This window comes from Myotis lucifugus, unplaced genomic scaffold (genome assembly GCF_000147115.1).
Source record: "Myotis lucifugus unplaced genomic scaffold, Myoluc2.0 scaffold_190, whole genome shotgun sequence".
Lineage (NCBI taxonomy): Eukaryota > Metazoa > Chordata > Mammalia > Chiroptera > Vespertilionidae > Myotis > Myotis lucifugus.
In genome coordinates, this window is record NW_005871238.1 from 367067 (window position 1) to 381174 (window position 14108).

A 14108-nucleotide genomic window follows, 5' to 3' on the forward strand; every position below is an offset into this window, starting at 1 on the left:
ATTTTGTTTTATTGCTTAAAGTATTACAAAGAGTATTACATATGTCTCCTTTTTTTTCCCCCTTGACCTTCCCCCCGGCCTCCCCTACCCCCCAGTGTCTTGTGTCCAATGAGCAATGTATATTTAAAAAGCTATTTGTTCTTGCCCTAACCGGTTTGGCTCAGTGGATAGACTGTCGGCCTGCAGACTGAAGGGTCCCAAGTTTGATTTTGGTCAAGGGCAAGTACCTTGGTTGTGGGCTTGATCCCCAGTAGGGGGCATGTAGGAGGCAGCTGATCAATGTTTCTAACTCTCTATTCCTCTCCTTCCCTTTCTGTAAAATTAATAAAAAAACATTTTAAAAAATCCTATTCTTTATATAATTGCTTTTGTACCTTTGTAAAAACAAAAAAGTCAATTGGGGGTATTTGTATGGGTCTACTATCGTGTCCTCCATCCTGTTTCATAGATCTGTGTATTTATCCTTCTGCCAATACCCTAGCACTTTGACTGCTATAGCCTTTTAGTAAATCTTGGGTAAAGTCTTAAGTAAAATGGGAAAGCTGATTCCTCCCACTTCTTTTTCAAAATTTGTTTTAGCTATTCTAGTTCCTTTGCCTTCCCATATAACTTTTAGAATAATTTTGTCTGTATCTACAAAAATCTTTCCAGGATTTTCCCCTCACTAATTTCATTTTTTTGGTATCACAATCATGTTTTATTTTGAGAAATGTCTTGATTTTGATGTTTGACAGAAATTTTGTGTTTTTTATTTTTTGTTAATCCTCAGCGAAGGATTCTTTTTCTTCTTCTTCTTTAGAGAGAGAGAGAGAGAGAGAGAGAGAGAGAGAGAGGCGGGGAGAGAAAGAGAAAGACCAATGTGAGAGAGACACATCGATTAGTTGTCTCCTGTATGTACCCCGGCTGGGGCGGGGATTGAACCTATAACCTTGGCACATTGAGACAATGTATTTTCTTTATTCTTGAAGGATATTTTTACTGGATATAGGAATCTGGAATGACAGTCTTTTCTTTCAGCACTTAAAAAATGTTTGTGCCACTTCTTCTGGTTTCCATGGTTTCTAACAAAAAAATTGCTGTCATTCAGTATGTGTCATTTTTCACTGTTTTCAAGATTTTTTTTCCTTCGTTTTTAGCTTTTAGCAGTTTGACAATGATGTGCCTTGGCATGAATATTTTTGCATTTATCCTCTTTGGGGTTTGCTCATGTTCTTCAGTCTGTAGGTTTATCCCTCTGCCAAATTTGGGGGAGTTTTCAGCCTTATATTTTTATTAACAGCTTTATTGAAATACAATCCACATACTATAAAATCCACCTGAGTTTTGTCAAGTTGCATTCATTTGATCGCCTATAGGCTTGGGTTTAATTCTACCACTTAACGCTCTATCTTCCATTCACCTCACTTAGTTCTTGGTTTTATTGTCTCTCCTGCCTTCCAGGTTGACATCATCCCACCTCATTCCATGTTTTCCTTCCTCTTAGTTTAGTATACACTCTTTCTATCTTTTAGTGGTTACCTTAGATTTCTTAATGTGCATGTTAACTTAAATTCTAACTTTTACCCTTCTTACAAATAACCTTAGAATAATTCCAGTGCAGTCATGCCTGAAGTTGCCCCCTTCTCCCAGTGACCGGAGCCCTCAATTCCATCTTCAGTTTGGGAGTTGGACTGACATGGGCAGTCACCAAGGCCATTCCCTTCCTGCTCCTTGAACATGAAGGGGGAGCAGGGGCCAGTGAAGTGCCCCCTCGAGTTCCCATGCCCTCCACACGGCTCCCTCGTCCCTCACCCTGCAACCTTTTGGGGGCTTTCTGGCCTCACAAAAGGAAGCTGGAGCCAGGATCTGGTTCACCCCTTCCCTAGGTCTGAGGATCCGGACCTCTATTCTCAACAACGTTCTCTTTTTCGCACATGACCTGCGCCCCGTGTGCACTTTACACGGAGGAGCCTGAGTCTACACAGACTGGGGACTGTCCAGCATCATAGGATTGGAGATTCTCTTGAGCCTCCACTGTCAGTGCAGCCACAAGTGGGAAAGGATACCCAGTGGCCGGCCTCACAGCAGGCCAGGCCCTGGGCAGGATCCAGCCCTTCCTGCCGGCCTTTTCCAGGTGCCACTCGGACTTGGCCATCGTCTTCTTAGGCAGGTTCTGGTGCCGCTGGTCTTGCTGCTGCTGCATCTTCACCACACGGGCTGTGTGCTTTTCCTGCGGCAGGATAGTAAGAAGCTAGGAAAATTCCTGGGCAAGTGGAATAGGGAAACTGAGGCAAGAAAATTAAACAAGGCGAGGCAATTTAAAAAACGTACAGCCAGCTTGTGAATCGCAAGACCTTATCTTCCCCAACCAAGGGCACTTGAAAGCAAATAGTTTATACCTCTCCTCCCTAACCAGAGAACACAGCTTAAATCACCCTGGTCTGGGAAATAGAGAACAAAGACCCAATTAGTGCCGTTGGTGCTAAACCCAAGGACAGATGAAGTGGGGAAACAAATTAAAAAACCAAACGAAAATCCACTAGAGCCAGACAGACCCAAGATAAAAAGTAAAACAGTAAAGCAGACCAAAGAATAATTGGAAACTCCCCTGTGCACTTGTTTTGATGCATCAGCATATTACAAATGCACCTGGAAAGCTGATGAATAGTTTGCTGAAAACTTCCCTTAAGATGCTCATTCACAGAAAAAAGAAAAAGAAAAAAAAAAGATAAAAAGCCCTCAGGACAAAGATCCAAGGTGGCCGAAATCGGTTTGGCTCAGTGGATAGAGCGTCGGCCTGCGGACTGAAGGATCCCAAGTTCGATTCTGGTCAAGGGCATGTACCTGGGTTGCGGGCACATCCCCAGTGGGAGATGTGCAGGAGGCAGCTGATCGATGTTTCTCTCTCATCGATGTTTCTAACTCTCTATCTCTCTCCCTTCCTCTCTGTAAAAAATCAATAAAATATATTAAAAAAAAAAAAGACCCAAGGTGGGCATGCTCTGGCCGCTTCCTGGGCATGAAATACTTATTTCTTCCTAAACTCTCAGCGTCCCACAAGACTTGCACCCAGGGAAGCCGTGGGCAGCAGCAGCTACCCCCCTGATCCTGTCTCAAGGCCCCTTTCTCTCTGCCTCCCCAGTGAGCTAAAAGCCCTTCCTCGGTGGACTTCGTCCCTGTAAGGTTTCTAGCAGAGATCACCTAGGCTCCCCTGTTGCTGCTGCTCCCCTTAGTCCTCCTTGTGTCACTGTCCCCAGCTTTAATGAACACACTCTCAAGACCACCTGGACTCCCGCTGTGCCATCTTTCCACATGGAGTCAAGAACCCACACAGGAGGCCGGCCTGAGGAGACCCCTCCAGACCTGTCCTGTGTGTGTGTGTGTGGGGGGGTCCCCTGCGCCACCACTTCTTGCCCTTCGGGGCCTCCTGCAGCAGGTGCTCCTTGTGTGGTCAGTCCTCGTAGATCCTCACACCCTGGCCTTGCACGGCACCTGCTTCCCCTGAGTCTTGTTCTCAGCTCTCGGGCTTCCCTGCCTCCTGCTTCCAGCTCCTCCAGCTCCTCCAGCCAGCTTTGCAGGCCTGCAGCGCCCCAGCAGCTGCTGGTGGCTCTTCCCCATCCCTGGAGTCAAGTTCCCTTCAGTTTCTGTAGCTGCAACTTCCTGCGTGGGGCCTTGCCGTCCAGGTACTCCCCGCTCACCTCCACCTTCCTGAAGGGCGGCTCCGGCTGTCCCGCCTTCTCCCCGGGCGCCTCAACGGTGGCTGGGCCTCTGTGGCTTCTCCTTCGGCTTCTGCGGCTTCTGCGGCTTTCTCCTTCGCTCTCAGCTCCTTTCCTTCCTCTTCCCGTCCCCGCTCCTGCTCCTGCAGCCCTCTTTTCTCCAATGTGGAAGCAGACAGCTTTTCAGTGCTACCCTGCCTCCAGTTCTCCTGTATCTTCTCATGCATCCGTTCCTGCACAGCATCCAGGGCCAGGCAAGGAATTTGCCAGCCAAGTTCAGCTTCTGCGGCTCTGGGCTGGGCTGGGAGCAGATTTTTCTGGCGAGGCCCTGCAGGTGGACCTTCGGAGAGCAGAGAAGCCATGGCCGGAGGCTCCGGGGCCTGGTGGGCTCACTCGGCTTCCTGCTCAGGGGAAGGAGGGCTGGGCCACAGCGTCAGAGGCCCATGGCAGGCTCCATCCCCGGCCCTGGTCCAGGAGGCAAGCAATCAATGTGTCTCCCACACCCCTGTTTTTCTCTTTCTCTCTGTCTCTACCCATCCCTACCACTCTATTGAAAAATCAATGGAAAAATATCCTTGGGTGAGGATTAACGAAAAAATAAATAAAAACAACAAAAAAGTAAAATGATAGACTTATACTTCTTCTACATAGGTGGGCACAGGATAGTTAATAGTCAACAATTAATATGATAACAATAACAAAGAGAGGATTTATGCCTCCGCCCTGGTGCAGTGGTTGTGCCCTGAGGGGTCTGGAAAAAGCGGAGTTACCCTGACATGCCACAGGCATGTTACCGTAGATGCAAAAGACAGGCCTAGTCAAGATACAGAATGACTTTTGTCAGGGAAGATGCTCGCCTAAGACATGATTACCTGCCGTAAACCGCTTTGGCTAGAAAGTTGTAATTTCAGACCATCCTTTGTGATTACTGTAGGTCTCGGAGCTCTCAAGGCCACTGCACAGGCCTCCCCGGAGCTCGTCAGGTTGGCATGTGGCCCCGTTTAGTTCACATTTGCTTTCTTTTCTCTCTCCTTTCAAGTTAATTTGCATACATCCATGGATTTGGTTTTTAAATTTCCTTCAGTCCCTAGACTACATGCCTACATGTACCCCAATTTTCTTTTCTTTCCCCTCACTCCCTCTCTTTATTATTCTTCTTTAAAAAATGTAAAGCTCCAAAGCCCTTCTCTTAGTCTCCCACCCGTGCGTTATGCTCAGATCCTGGTGACCTCCAAGCAGCCATTGGATGAGTGACTCGTCGGTAATATTCTCTTTGGCCAACAGAGTTGGTCTGTGGATGTCCATCATTTTACTTTTTATCCAATCCCAGCGGTTTCCCCACGTTGCTTTCTCCGCCTCCCTAATCTAGCGCCAATGAATTTCCCGGAACCGCTTGCGCCTTCTCTTTTGATTGTAATATACACTGAGTGGCCAGATTATTATGACCACCCCATCAGTGCAATGAAGTGAATTAGTTATGCAAATTAATAATAATAAAATCTTGAGAGTATTTGCTTAGGAAGTTTTCAATATTCAGTATTTTTGGAAGTGTCAATGAAGTAGTGATGGGGTCATCATAATAACCTGGCCACTCAGTGTATAAAATAAGCTTCCAAAGTGCCCTTCTCGGAGCATTCTCTCAGTCCGTTGAGATTCTGCTACCCGGCAATTGTCGACAGTTTGGCTCAAATGCATTCTTTACAGGTCTGGATGTTTCTTCCGTTGACGGGTCTCAGTTCACAGTAGTTGGAAGAGCTGCTGAAGGACCTGGGTCTCCCAGCGTCCCCTGCGCGGGGACCTTTCTACACCCCCAGGTAAAGGTCCGGTCAATGGGCAAAGCCCCAGCTGGAGACCTTCACTTTCCTGCTGATTACAATTCAGGGCATCACTGGAACTATGGGAAGCTGAGATCTGCCTTTCTTAGTCTCTCTCCGCTGAACTTTTTTTTTAAAATTAATAATTCTTTATTGTTGAAAGTATTACATATGTCCCCTTCCTCTCCCCCCGCCCCGCCCCATTGGCCTCTTCCTGCCCGCCCGCGCCCCCGGCCCTCCCCGCCCCATTGTGTCCATGGATTGTCTCTGCTCTGGGGACTGTGACGGTGTGTACTGCAGCCTCCTTCAGCTCCGGGAGCCAGGCTTGGCAGTTCTCTCACGGGTTTTCTATTTCAAAAGAGAAATAATAAGTAATTTCGTCGTCGGGAAAGGCCAATATTGAAAAACGTCTGAAATATCTAACTAGTTGACACAATGGATACAATTTTGAACTATAGATTGATTACCGGGAGCTAACACCGCAGTCCCTGGTGGTCTAGTGGTTAGGATTCGGCGCTCTCACCGCCGCGGCCCGGGTTCGATTCCCGGTCAGGGAACTTGCTCTTTTATTCCTGCTACTTTTATAGAATCCTTTTTAATGATTGACATTGTTTCTTCCAGTCACTTCTTCCATCCACCCAAAGCTGAAAGTTTCATAATTATAATGAAAATATTTTATGCAAATGCAAGTATATGCATGTACATACATACATACATACACACATATTTAAATATGTTCCCCTTCTTGCATAAATGACAGCAATCTATTCACGCCTTTCTGCACGTTTCCTTTTCACTTAACAGTTTATTTTGGAAATAGTTCCAGATTAGACATGAAGAACCTCCTCATCCCATGGCACATAGGATCCCATTTGATTGATATTCCACCATTAATTGAACAAACTTCCTATTGTTGGACACTTACTATTTTTAAACCTTTATTATTGCAAACAATACTGCCATAAATAATCTTGGACATGTCATTTTACACGGGTGTGGAATAAATGTCCAGGAGTTCAAATGCTGCAATTTACGCTTTCACCAGCAACACACAATGTAAATATAATTAAAAAACAAAACATAAAATAACAATTCATGTGTTTTCATCAGTCAAACTTTTAGTCCTCCCTCTCATTTTTTAATTTTTATTTTTGGGTATTACAAGTAACATCTGTATAGATATATCTTTGTGTATATCCTTAGATATTTACTTAGGATAAATTCATAGAAGTATCACCTTATACCATCTATTAAATGGATTAAATAATTAAATGCAAGAACTGAAACAATTAAGAGCTAGGAAAAGTATATTAGTGGGTAATTATCTTAATATTGAATTAGACAAATAGTAAAGGATAAAACTGACATATTACACTACATAAAAAAGAAAACTTCTGCCCATCAGAAAGTCCTATAAATAATTAAAAGACAACCGATAAACTGGCATAAGTAAGTAATATATAATATAAACACACAATAGAAAAAATAGACAAAGCATATAACTTTGCAAGTCTAAAAATGAACAGATAACTGTTATTTATGGAAAATGATCAACCTCAGTAGTAATAGATTAAACGCAAATTACAATGAGACTCCATATGTTTACCCTGCGCTTTCTAAAGATGAAAAGAATGACGACATCCAGTTGACCGATGTATTCACTGAATACTGAATATTTAACATGTACATATGTTTTTAATTGCAATTTTACCTTTATGCATTTGCCTTAAGGAAACACTCTCAAATGTGCAACCATATGTATACAGAGATAACTCCCAATAAAGTGCCTTAACTCTAGATGAACTAAAAGTGGCTTTCCTTAAACACGTGAAATAATAAAAAATACTACTAGAATTTTCAATATCATCATAGGAGAAATTCTAGAGAGCTTTTCTTCTTTCTCCTTAATATAAATCTCAAAATAGCAGGGAAATGGTGGGAACCGAAGCTTGGCATGGGACTCTTCATAGGAAAGTAGATTCAGAACCACGCTGCTTTCAGGTTGCGTTGGTGGTATAGTGGTGAGCATAGCTGCCTTCCAAGCAGTTGACCCGGGTTCGATTCCCGGCCAACGCATTCGGTTTTCTTTTCTCAGATACACAATTTACTTTTTTATTTCTGTTTATTTGCGGAAGGGGTGTGCTGGGTGGTGGAGGCTTAGGGAAAATTCTGAAATAGAGACTGGTCAGATTTGTTTTTCCCGATTCTCCGAGGTGGTCTGATTTACTGAGGGGTGAGAATAAGGAAGTCAGCTCAAGCGCCGGCGTTGGGGATGGAGAGCGCGCCCAGTTACTTGCAGCGGTTCGGGAGCCACGAAAAGTGAAGGGCTGGGTAGCCCTCCCGCCTCCCGCAGTCACCAGCTCGCTTCTCTGCGGTCCCACCATTCCGGGACAGCAACCTCGATTCCAGTTTCTAAGCTGGATATGTAAATGGGAAAATCCTTCGGGCCGCCCTCGCACCTTTGGGGAAAGAGAGCATGACCGGAGGAGGGGCGACTGGGAACGCCACTCAGAGCTCAAGTCGGGACCGGGGCGCGCCGCCCAGCAGAGGGGGTGATGCTGTGCAGACAGCGCGGGATTCGGGGGCTCAAAATCACATTCAGATGGACGGCTTGGAGGTTACGGAGTGGAAGGATTTGCTTGGGATTCTGACTTAGGCGCGTTACCGGGACGAGGCAAATAGAACAAGCAGCAGAGGTGGTTTCCGATCTCAAAAGACGCCGGGCTGCTCCGCAGGGGGCAGGCCTGAGCGGTGGATGGTACTCGGCGCTGCGGCTGCAGCGACCTCTGCTGGAATCCGAGGAGGCCGGTCATCGTAGTTGGCCTTGGCGTCTGAACTTCCTTAGCCTTTTAAAAGTTAAACGAGTTTATAATCTGCTCGCGGCGGTGTCGCAGAGCTGCAGCCTATGACGGTGAATGATTGTCTCCCACTCAACTCACTCCGCTGCCCCCCTCTACCCCACCCCCACCAGGTGAACCCCACCAGCCTGGCGAGTAGCCTCAGGCCGGGTGCAGAGCTCTGGACTGTGACGCAGGCGCAGAGGGAGGCTCCCTTCGCCGGGGAATCGGGAGCTCAACTCCCCTTCCAGGGTTTGGAGAGGAGTGAAACCTCCTGACGGCCCCGATCCCCGTCCGCGTAATCTCGGGGAGAGCTATGCACGCAAGGAGTGTGGTCTTTTACTCAGGACACACAAGATTTTAGTATTAAAACCAAACTCGTGCCCTAGATGAGCAGCGAATTGGACCTATTTCCCCAGTGATGCGCGAAGCCCCCACTCGGCCTCCCGGTTGTCAAGTTAGGGGAGAAGGCAGCAGGGGCGGCAGCCCCAAGGTCCGGAGCACCAGTCCCCGCGCCGCTCCGACCCCTGCGGCTTGTCGGCGCTTCTCAGCCTCAGAAGTCGGTCCCAAAAGCCGGATTCTCAAAGTGACTCGGTCCAAAGGGAATTTGCAGAAACATTGAGGTTTCAGGACCCGTGATTCCTTCCTCGGCAAGCTCACCTGGTCCTGCGCAGCCCCCCGTCATTCTCTCGAAGCTTCGGGTTCCTCGGCCCTGAGTTTCTGTTGGATCCACACAATTCAGGACCTGAGATTTCTTTCAGATTGCTACATCATTAGACGTCTGATCTCTGGAATGAAACTAATCTAAACTTTTACCAGCCTGCTCCCGGAAGTGCCCGGCTAGCTCAGTCGGTAGAGCATGAGACTCTTAATCTCAGGGTCGTGGGTTCGAGCCCCACGTTGGGCGCACTCTTTTTTCCCCCATTGAATTTTTTAAAATTGAACTCTCTATTCATCCCAAATTTAGCAAAAAAAAAAAAAAAAAGAAGAAGAAGAAAAAGGGGGAAGTGGAGCTAGGAAGGAGAGGGCGGAGCCAGGACCAGGGCAGGGAGAGGGAGCGTGGGGAGCTGGCTGGGGTTGCCTGACGAGCTGGACACCGGCGGCCTTGCGGGAGCGCTGAGCCTACGGGTATTGGGTTAGTTATTGATACACCGGAGAACGTTGCTCTGCCGCCAGAGCCCGGAGACGTTTGCTTTACATTTGTTCCCGGGAAATCTCGTCCTTGTTGGGATGGGAGGTGTAGGTTAAGCTGGTGAGCGGGAGCCAAGTTTGGCCGGTTTTTAACTCATTTACCAGTCCTACTTTTTTTTTTTTTTTTGGTAAATATGCTTTCATCTCTCTTTTTTTTATCCCGCTAACCATCTCCAAGAGGATCAATAGGCTACCAGTTATTCTCAGCGTGGTGCCAAGACAAAGAGCAGCATCGCCTGGACACTGAGAAATGCAAATTCTCAAGCCCCATTAGATCCGAGGTTTCCGGAACTCTGCGTGGGCCCAACCACCTGTGACAAGCTCGCCAGGTGATTCGGAGAAATGCTCAAGGTTGGCAGTCACTGCATTGGGGCAGCTTCCTAGCAACCAAGCTAAACCATGTTTTGGGGTAGGAGACTCAACGTCATACAGATAGCACCTCTCTTTAACTTGCTGTCTGAGTGTAACATAGTTTTCATTAAAATATCAAAAAGGTTTTTTAATTCAAACTGGACAACATAATTTTAAAGTTTAAATGGAAAAATAAGCTGTAATCTTTAGAGAAATTCATTTTTTTTTTGGTGAGACATTATAAACAAGCAAACAAACCATGAAGAGCGTGATCATGTACGTTGATGGTTGATGCTCTCGATTCCGAAAGACAATATTCCTCTTTTATTGATTAAAAAATTAAAAAAAAAAATTTTTTTTATCGACTTCAGAGAGGAAGGGAGAGGGAGAGAAAAGACAGAAACATCAATGATGAGAATCATCGATCGGCTGCCTCCTGCACGCCCCGCACTGGGAATGAGGCCCCTTCCTGGGCATATGCCCCAACCGAGGATCGAATCGTGACCTCCTGGTTCAGAGGTCGAAGTTCAACTACTGAACCACAGCGCCCCTCTTTTAAATGCTTAGAGACAGCAACACGTTTGCTCCTCCGACCCGGTAGGAGGGCGGGGCGCTCGCGGCCCCCGCGGTAGGGACGCGCATCCCGGGCCCGCGCAGCCGGGAGGACGCGCTGCAAACCGCCCCGGAGCCCTGACCCGCCCCGCCTCCCGGGCGCATCGGCTCGCCCCGAGCCCCGAGCGCGGCGCCTGCAGGGGAACGGTGAAGACAGTGAAGCCTTTGTACTTAGACGCACTGTGAGAGGCAAGACATAGGCACTGACGAGGGACTTCATGGCGGAACGTCAGAGGAAGCTCGTGAGGCTCCTGGAGCAAACCGAGGGCCGCGGATTGACTGAGCAGATCGATGACAACGGCGGCTTTACCGCCCATAAATAGAGCCGCGAGCCCACGATCGCCCTGGCCAGGTGTGGGCCCTCTGCAGGCGTGCGCTCTGTACTTTTCTCAATCATACACTTAGCTTATTCCCCACTTGTCCGTATGCGCGCCCCTTTGAGCCTGGATTTCTTATTCCCAACAGCCCCAGAAGGGGCAGGGACGGCTCGGGCTGAGGCACAGACAGTGCTCTGGTTCCGCGGAACCTTCCCTTGCGCCTAAGACCGTGGGAAGAGTGCCGGCGGGTGTCGTGGGAAGTTGGAAAATTCCAGTCTCGGGACTAAGGAGGTGGCTCCGCAGTGGGTCTGGGTGGGGCCTCTGGGGATGGACTGAAAAGATCCCTTCCTCCTGGATGTGCTTGCCGTCGAAGTCTGGGTCCCGTCTGGGCGGAACCGAGCCCCAGGAAGGCGGTTCTAAAAGCCCAGGCGGACAGCAGGGCAATCACAGGCCTGGGCCGTGATTTGGTGCCGATCAGCTTTGGGCCGGAGCAAATCCTTTAAACTCTGCAACCTGTTTCCTCACCAGCAACGCGCCCAGGCTGCCTTCGGTCTCGGCTCAGAGAGTTTACATTTGGGCAACGGGTCCCAAGCTGCCAGGGCGAGCTCACCCTCTCCGCGTCGCCCCAAACTCAGTGCGCAGCGCTCACGGGCGTCTAATGCCAAGGTCTTGAGGGTGGTGCGGAGGCCGCGCGTTTTATTGGTTTTCTGCGGATTGGGTACCCGCGGTGGCCAGGAGGAGGCGCGTGGTCCCAGCACGCAGGGCCTTTTCTCAGTTTGGTTAGTAAAGAACAATGATGTCCCGGAGTTTCCGTTTCTCTGAGACTGGTGGGACCCAACGTTTCTTATTCTTCACCGCCTCAACTCTAGGGCCGTCTGGGTTGGTTGGGTAAGCTCAGGGGCCCAGCCCTTTCTCCCTGCTGTCCGTCTGCGGTAGCCTCACAAGCCAAATGGATTTGATTTCCCTTGTATTTCAAAATGTTCTATTCAACGCATTAAAGGCCTTATTCTGAGAAGGATCCGCAGGTTTCGGCAGATCACCAAAGGAATCCTCAGTCGGAGAAAGGCAAACACCTGCACGCACTGAGAAAGACACGGGGGGACCAGACAAAGCTGATGGGAAGGAAGATTCAAGGGGAAGAGAAAAAGAGTTGGGAGGAGGAAGAGGAAAGGGGAGGAGAGAGAGGATTCCCAGGGCTGGTCCCAGCAATGACAGTTTGTCTCTCTGCCCCTCTCCTCAGCCTTTGTCTCTCCTGGCAGCCATCTGATTCTGGGAATTGTCTAGTAGATCTACCAAGCCCACCAGGACCGTACTGGCGCCTTAGAGAGGGCCTTTGGCTAATCCTCTCTCTTGAGGTCCCAGAAGAGTCTGCAAGGAGGTAAACTTTACCTCTAAGACTTTCCCGAGACCTTCTTAGGGCCTCCCCTGGGCCTGAGAACTAGATGGACATAAGATACACACAGAGTTTCACATGCACCTGGGTGCTCCAATAGGAAAATGAAAACCCTAAGAAGTGGCTAGGCCTAAGGGTTTATAGACTGCATTGAATAAGGAGAGGCCATTGTGAAAGGTAAAATATATGGAAAGACTAAAGAAAGATAAGAGTTATTTTAACAAGGCCTGTTTGTACAGATTTCTCTCAGTCTTGACTTCCTGTCTCAGGTGACAAAAATGTTTCTTTCCAGTCTAGGGAGGACAGGGTTCATGTAGAGGTTCTATCTCCTGCTTTTAGGAATAACAGGTGAGGTCAGAGTACCCTTTTGCACCTGGCATTTGCCAAGTGCCTTTCGCTCAAGATAATCCCTCCTGGAGTTTTAAAAAATATATATTTAGGTAGTCCTATATGTGGTGCATATATGTTTACCAGGGTCATATCTTCTTGTTAGATCAATCCCTTTCATATTATGTAGTGACCTTCTTTGCCTTTTTTATGGCCATTGCTCTGAAGTCTATTTTGTCAGATAGGAGTATTGCTATTCCTGCTGTTTGTTTTGTTTTGTTTTCATTTCCATGGCAAAACTTTTCCCATCCCTTTACTTTCACCCTTTGTGAGTCTTTTGTTCTAAGGCGAGCTTCTTGTAGACATCATATGTATATGTTTTTATATCCATTCAGCTACCCTATGTCTTTTGATTGGAGCATTTAATCCATTTACATTTAAGGCTATTATTGATAGGTACTTTTTATCACCCTTTTTATTCTTTTATTATTATTATTATTATTATTACTAGGGGCCTGGTGCACGAAATTCATGCCAGGGTGGGGGTGGGTGTCCCTCAGCCTGGCCTGCACCTTCTCACAATCCGGGATCCCTTGGAATCCCTGCAGGATCGGGCCTAAACCGGCAGTCAGACATCCCTCTCACAATCCAGGATGGCTGGCTCCTAACCACTCGCCTGCCTGCCTGCCTGATTTCCCCTAACTGCCTCTGCCTTGTCCCCGCAGCCGTGGCTTCGTCCATAAGGTCATTCAGCTGTCCAGTCTAATTAGCATATTATGCTTTTATTATTATAGATTTTTTTTGTTAATACTCACCTGAGGACACTTTTCCATTGATTTTTGGAGAGACTGGAGGGAGAGAGAGAGACACACAGAGAAGAACATGATGTGAGAGAGATATATCAATTGGTTGCCTCCTGCATGTGGGGGATTGAGCCCGCAACCGAGCTATGACCCCTTCTATCCACTGAGCCAAACTGGCTAGGGCACCATTTTTATTCGTTATGCCTATGTTCCTCTCTCTATATGTTCTTATTACAGCAGTCCCTTTAACATTTCTTGCAATGCTGATTTGGTTGTAATAAATTCCTTTAGCATGTTTTTCGGTCTGGGAAGCTCTCTATTTCACCTTCTAGTATTTTGAAGATAGAGGGGGATGTTTTGTTGTTGTTAAAACCATTTATTGTTCAGATTATTACAGTTGTTCCTCTTTTTTCCCCCCATAGCTCCCCTCCACCCGGTTTTTTACTTGCCAGGTAGAGTAATCTTGGTTTCAGATCCTTTCTTTTCATTATTTTAAATACTTCATGCCATTCCCTTCTAGCCTTTAGTATTTCTGTTGAGAAATCAGCTGACAGCTTTATGGGACCTCCTTTGTAGATAACAAATTCCTTTTCTCTTGCTGCCTTTAAGATTCTTTCTTTTTAATTTTTGGCATTTTAATTATGATGTGCCATGGCGTGGGCTTCTTTGAGCTCTTCCCGCTTTGGACTGTTTGAGCTTCCTGAATTTGTGTGTGACATTTTCCTTCACCAGGTTAGGGAATTTTTCTCCCCTGTATTTTAATTTGCT

General features: G+C 47.3%; 1 protein-coding gene and 3 non-coding genes across 4 annotated transcripts; 3 read left to right on the forward strand and 1 right to left on the reverse strand.

Annotated features, from left to right (window-relative positions):
- Nucleotides 1-1936: 1936 nt before the first annotated feature.
- SURF6 (surfeit 6) lies at nucleotides 1937-4057 on the reverse strand. Its single transcript, XM_014462744.1, is given in 4 exon segments — nucleotides 1937-2209; nucleotides 3472-3620; nucleotides 3623-3739; nucleotides 3742-4057. Coding segments are annotated over 4 exon segments (855 nt in total).
- Nucleotides 4058-5994: 1937 nt separating this feature from the next.
- Nucleotides 5995-6066, forward strand: TRNAE-CUC. Its single transcript has one exon. It is a non-coding gene; the product is annotated as a tRNA-Glu (tRNA).
- A 1447-nt stretch (nucleotides 6067-7513) lies between these two features.
- On the forward strand, nucleotides 7514-7585 carry TRNAG-UCC. The gene has a single exon. It is a non-coding gene; the product is annotated as a tRNA-Gly (tRNA).
- A 1595-nt stretch (nucleotides 7586-9180) lies between these two features.
- TRNAK-CUU lies at nucleotides 9181-9253 on the forward strand. Its single transcript has one exon. It is a non-coding gene; the product is annotated as a tRNA-Lys (tRNA).
- The last annotated feature ends 4855 nt before the right edge of the window (nucleotides 9254-14108 follow it).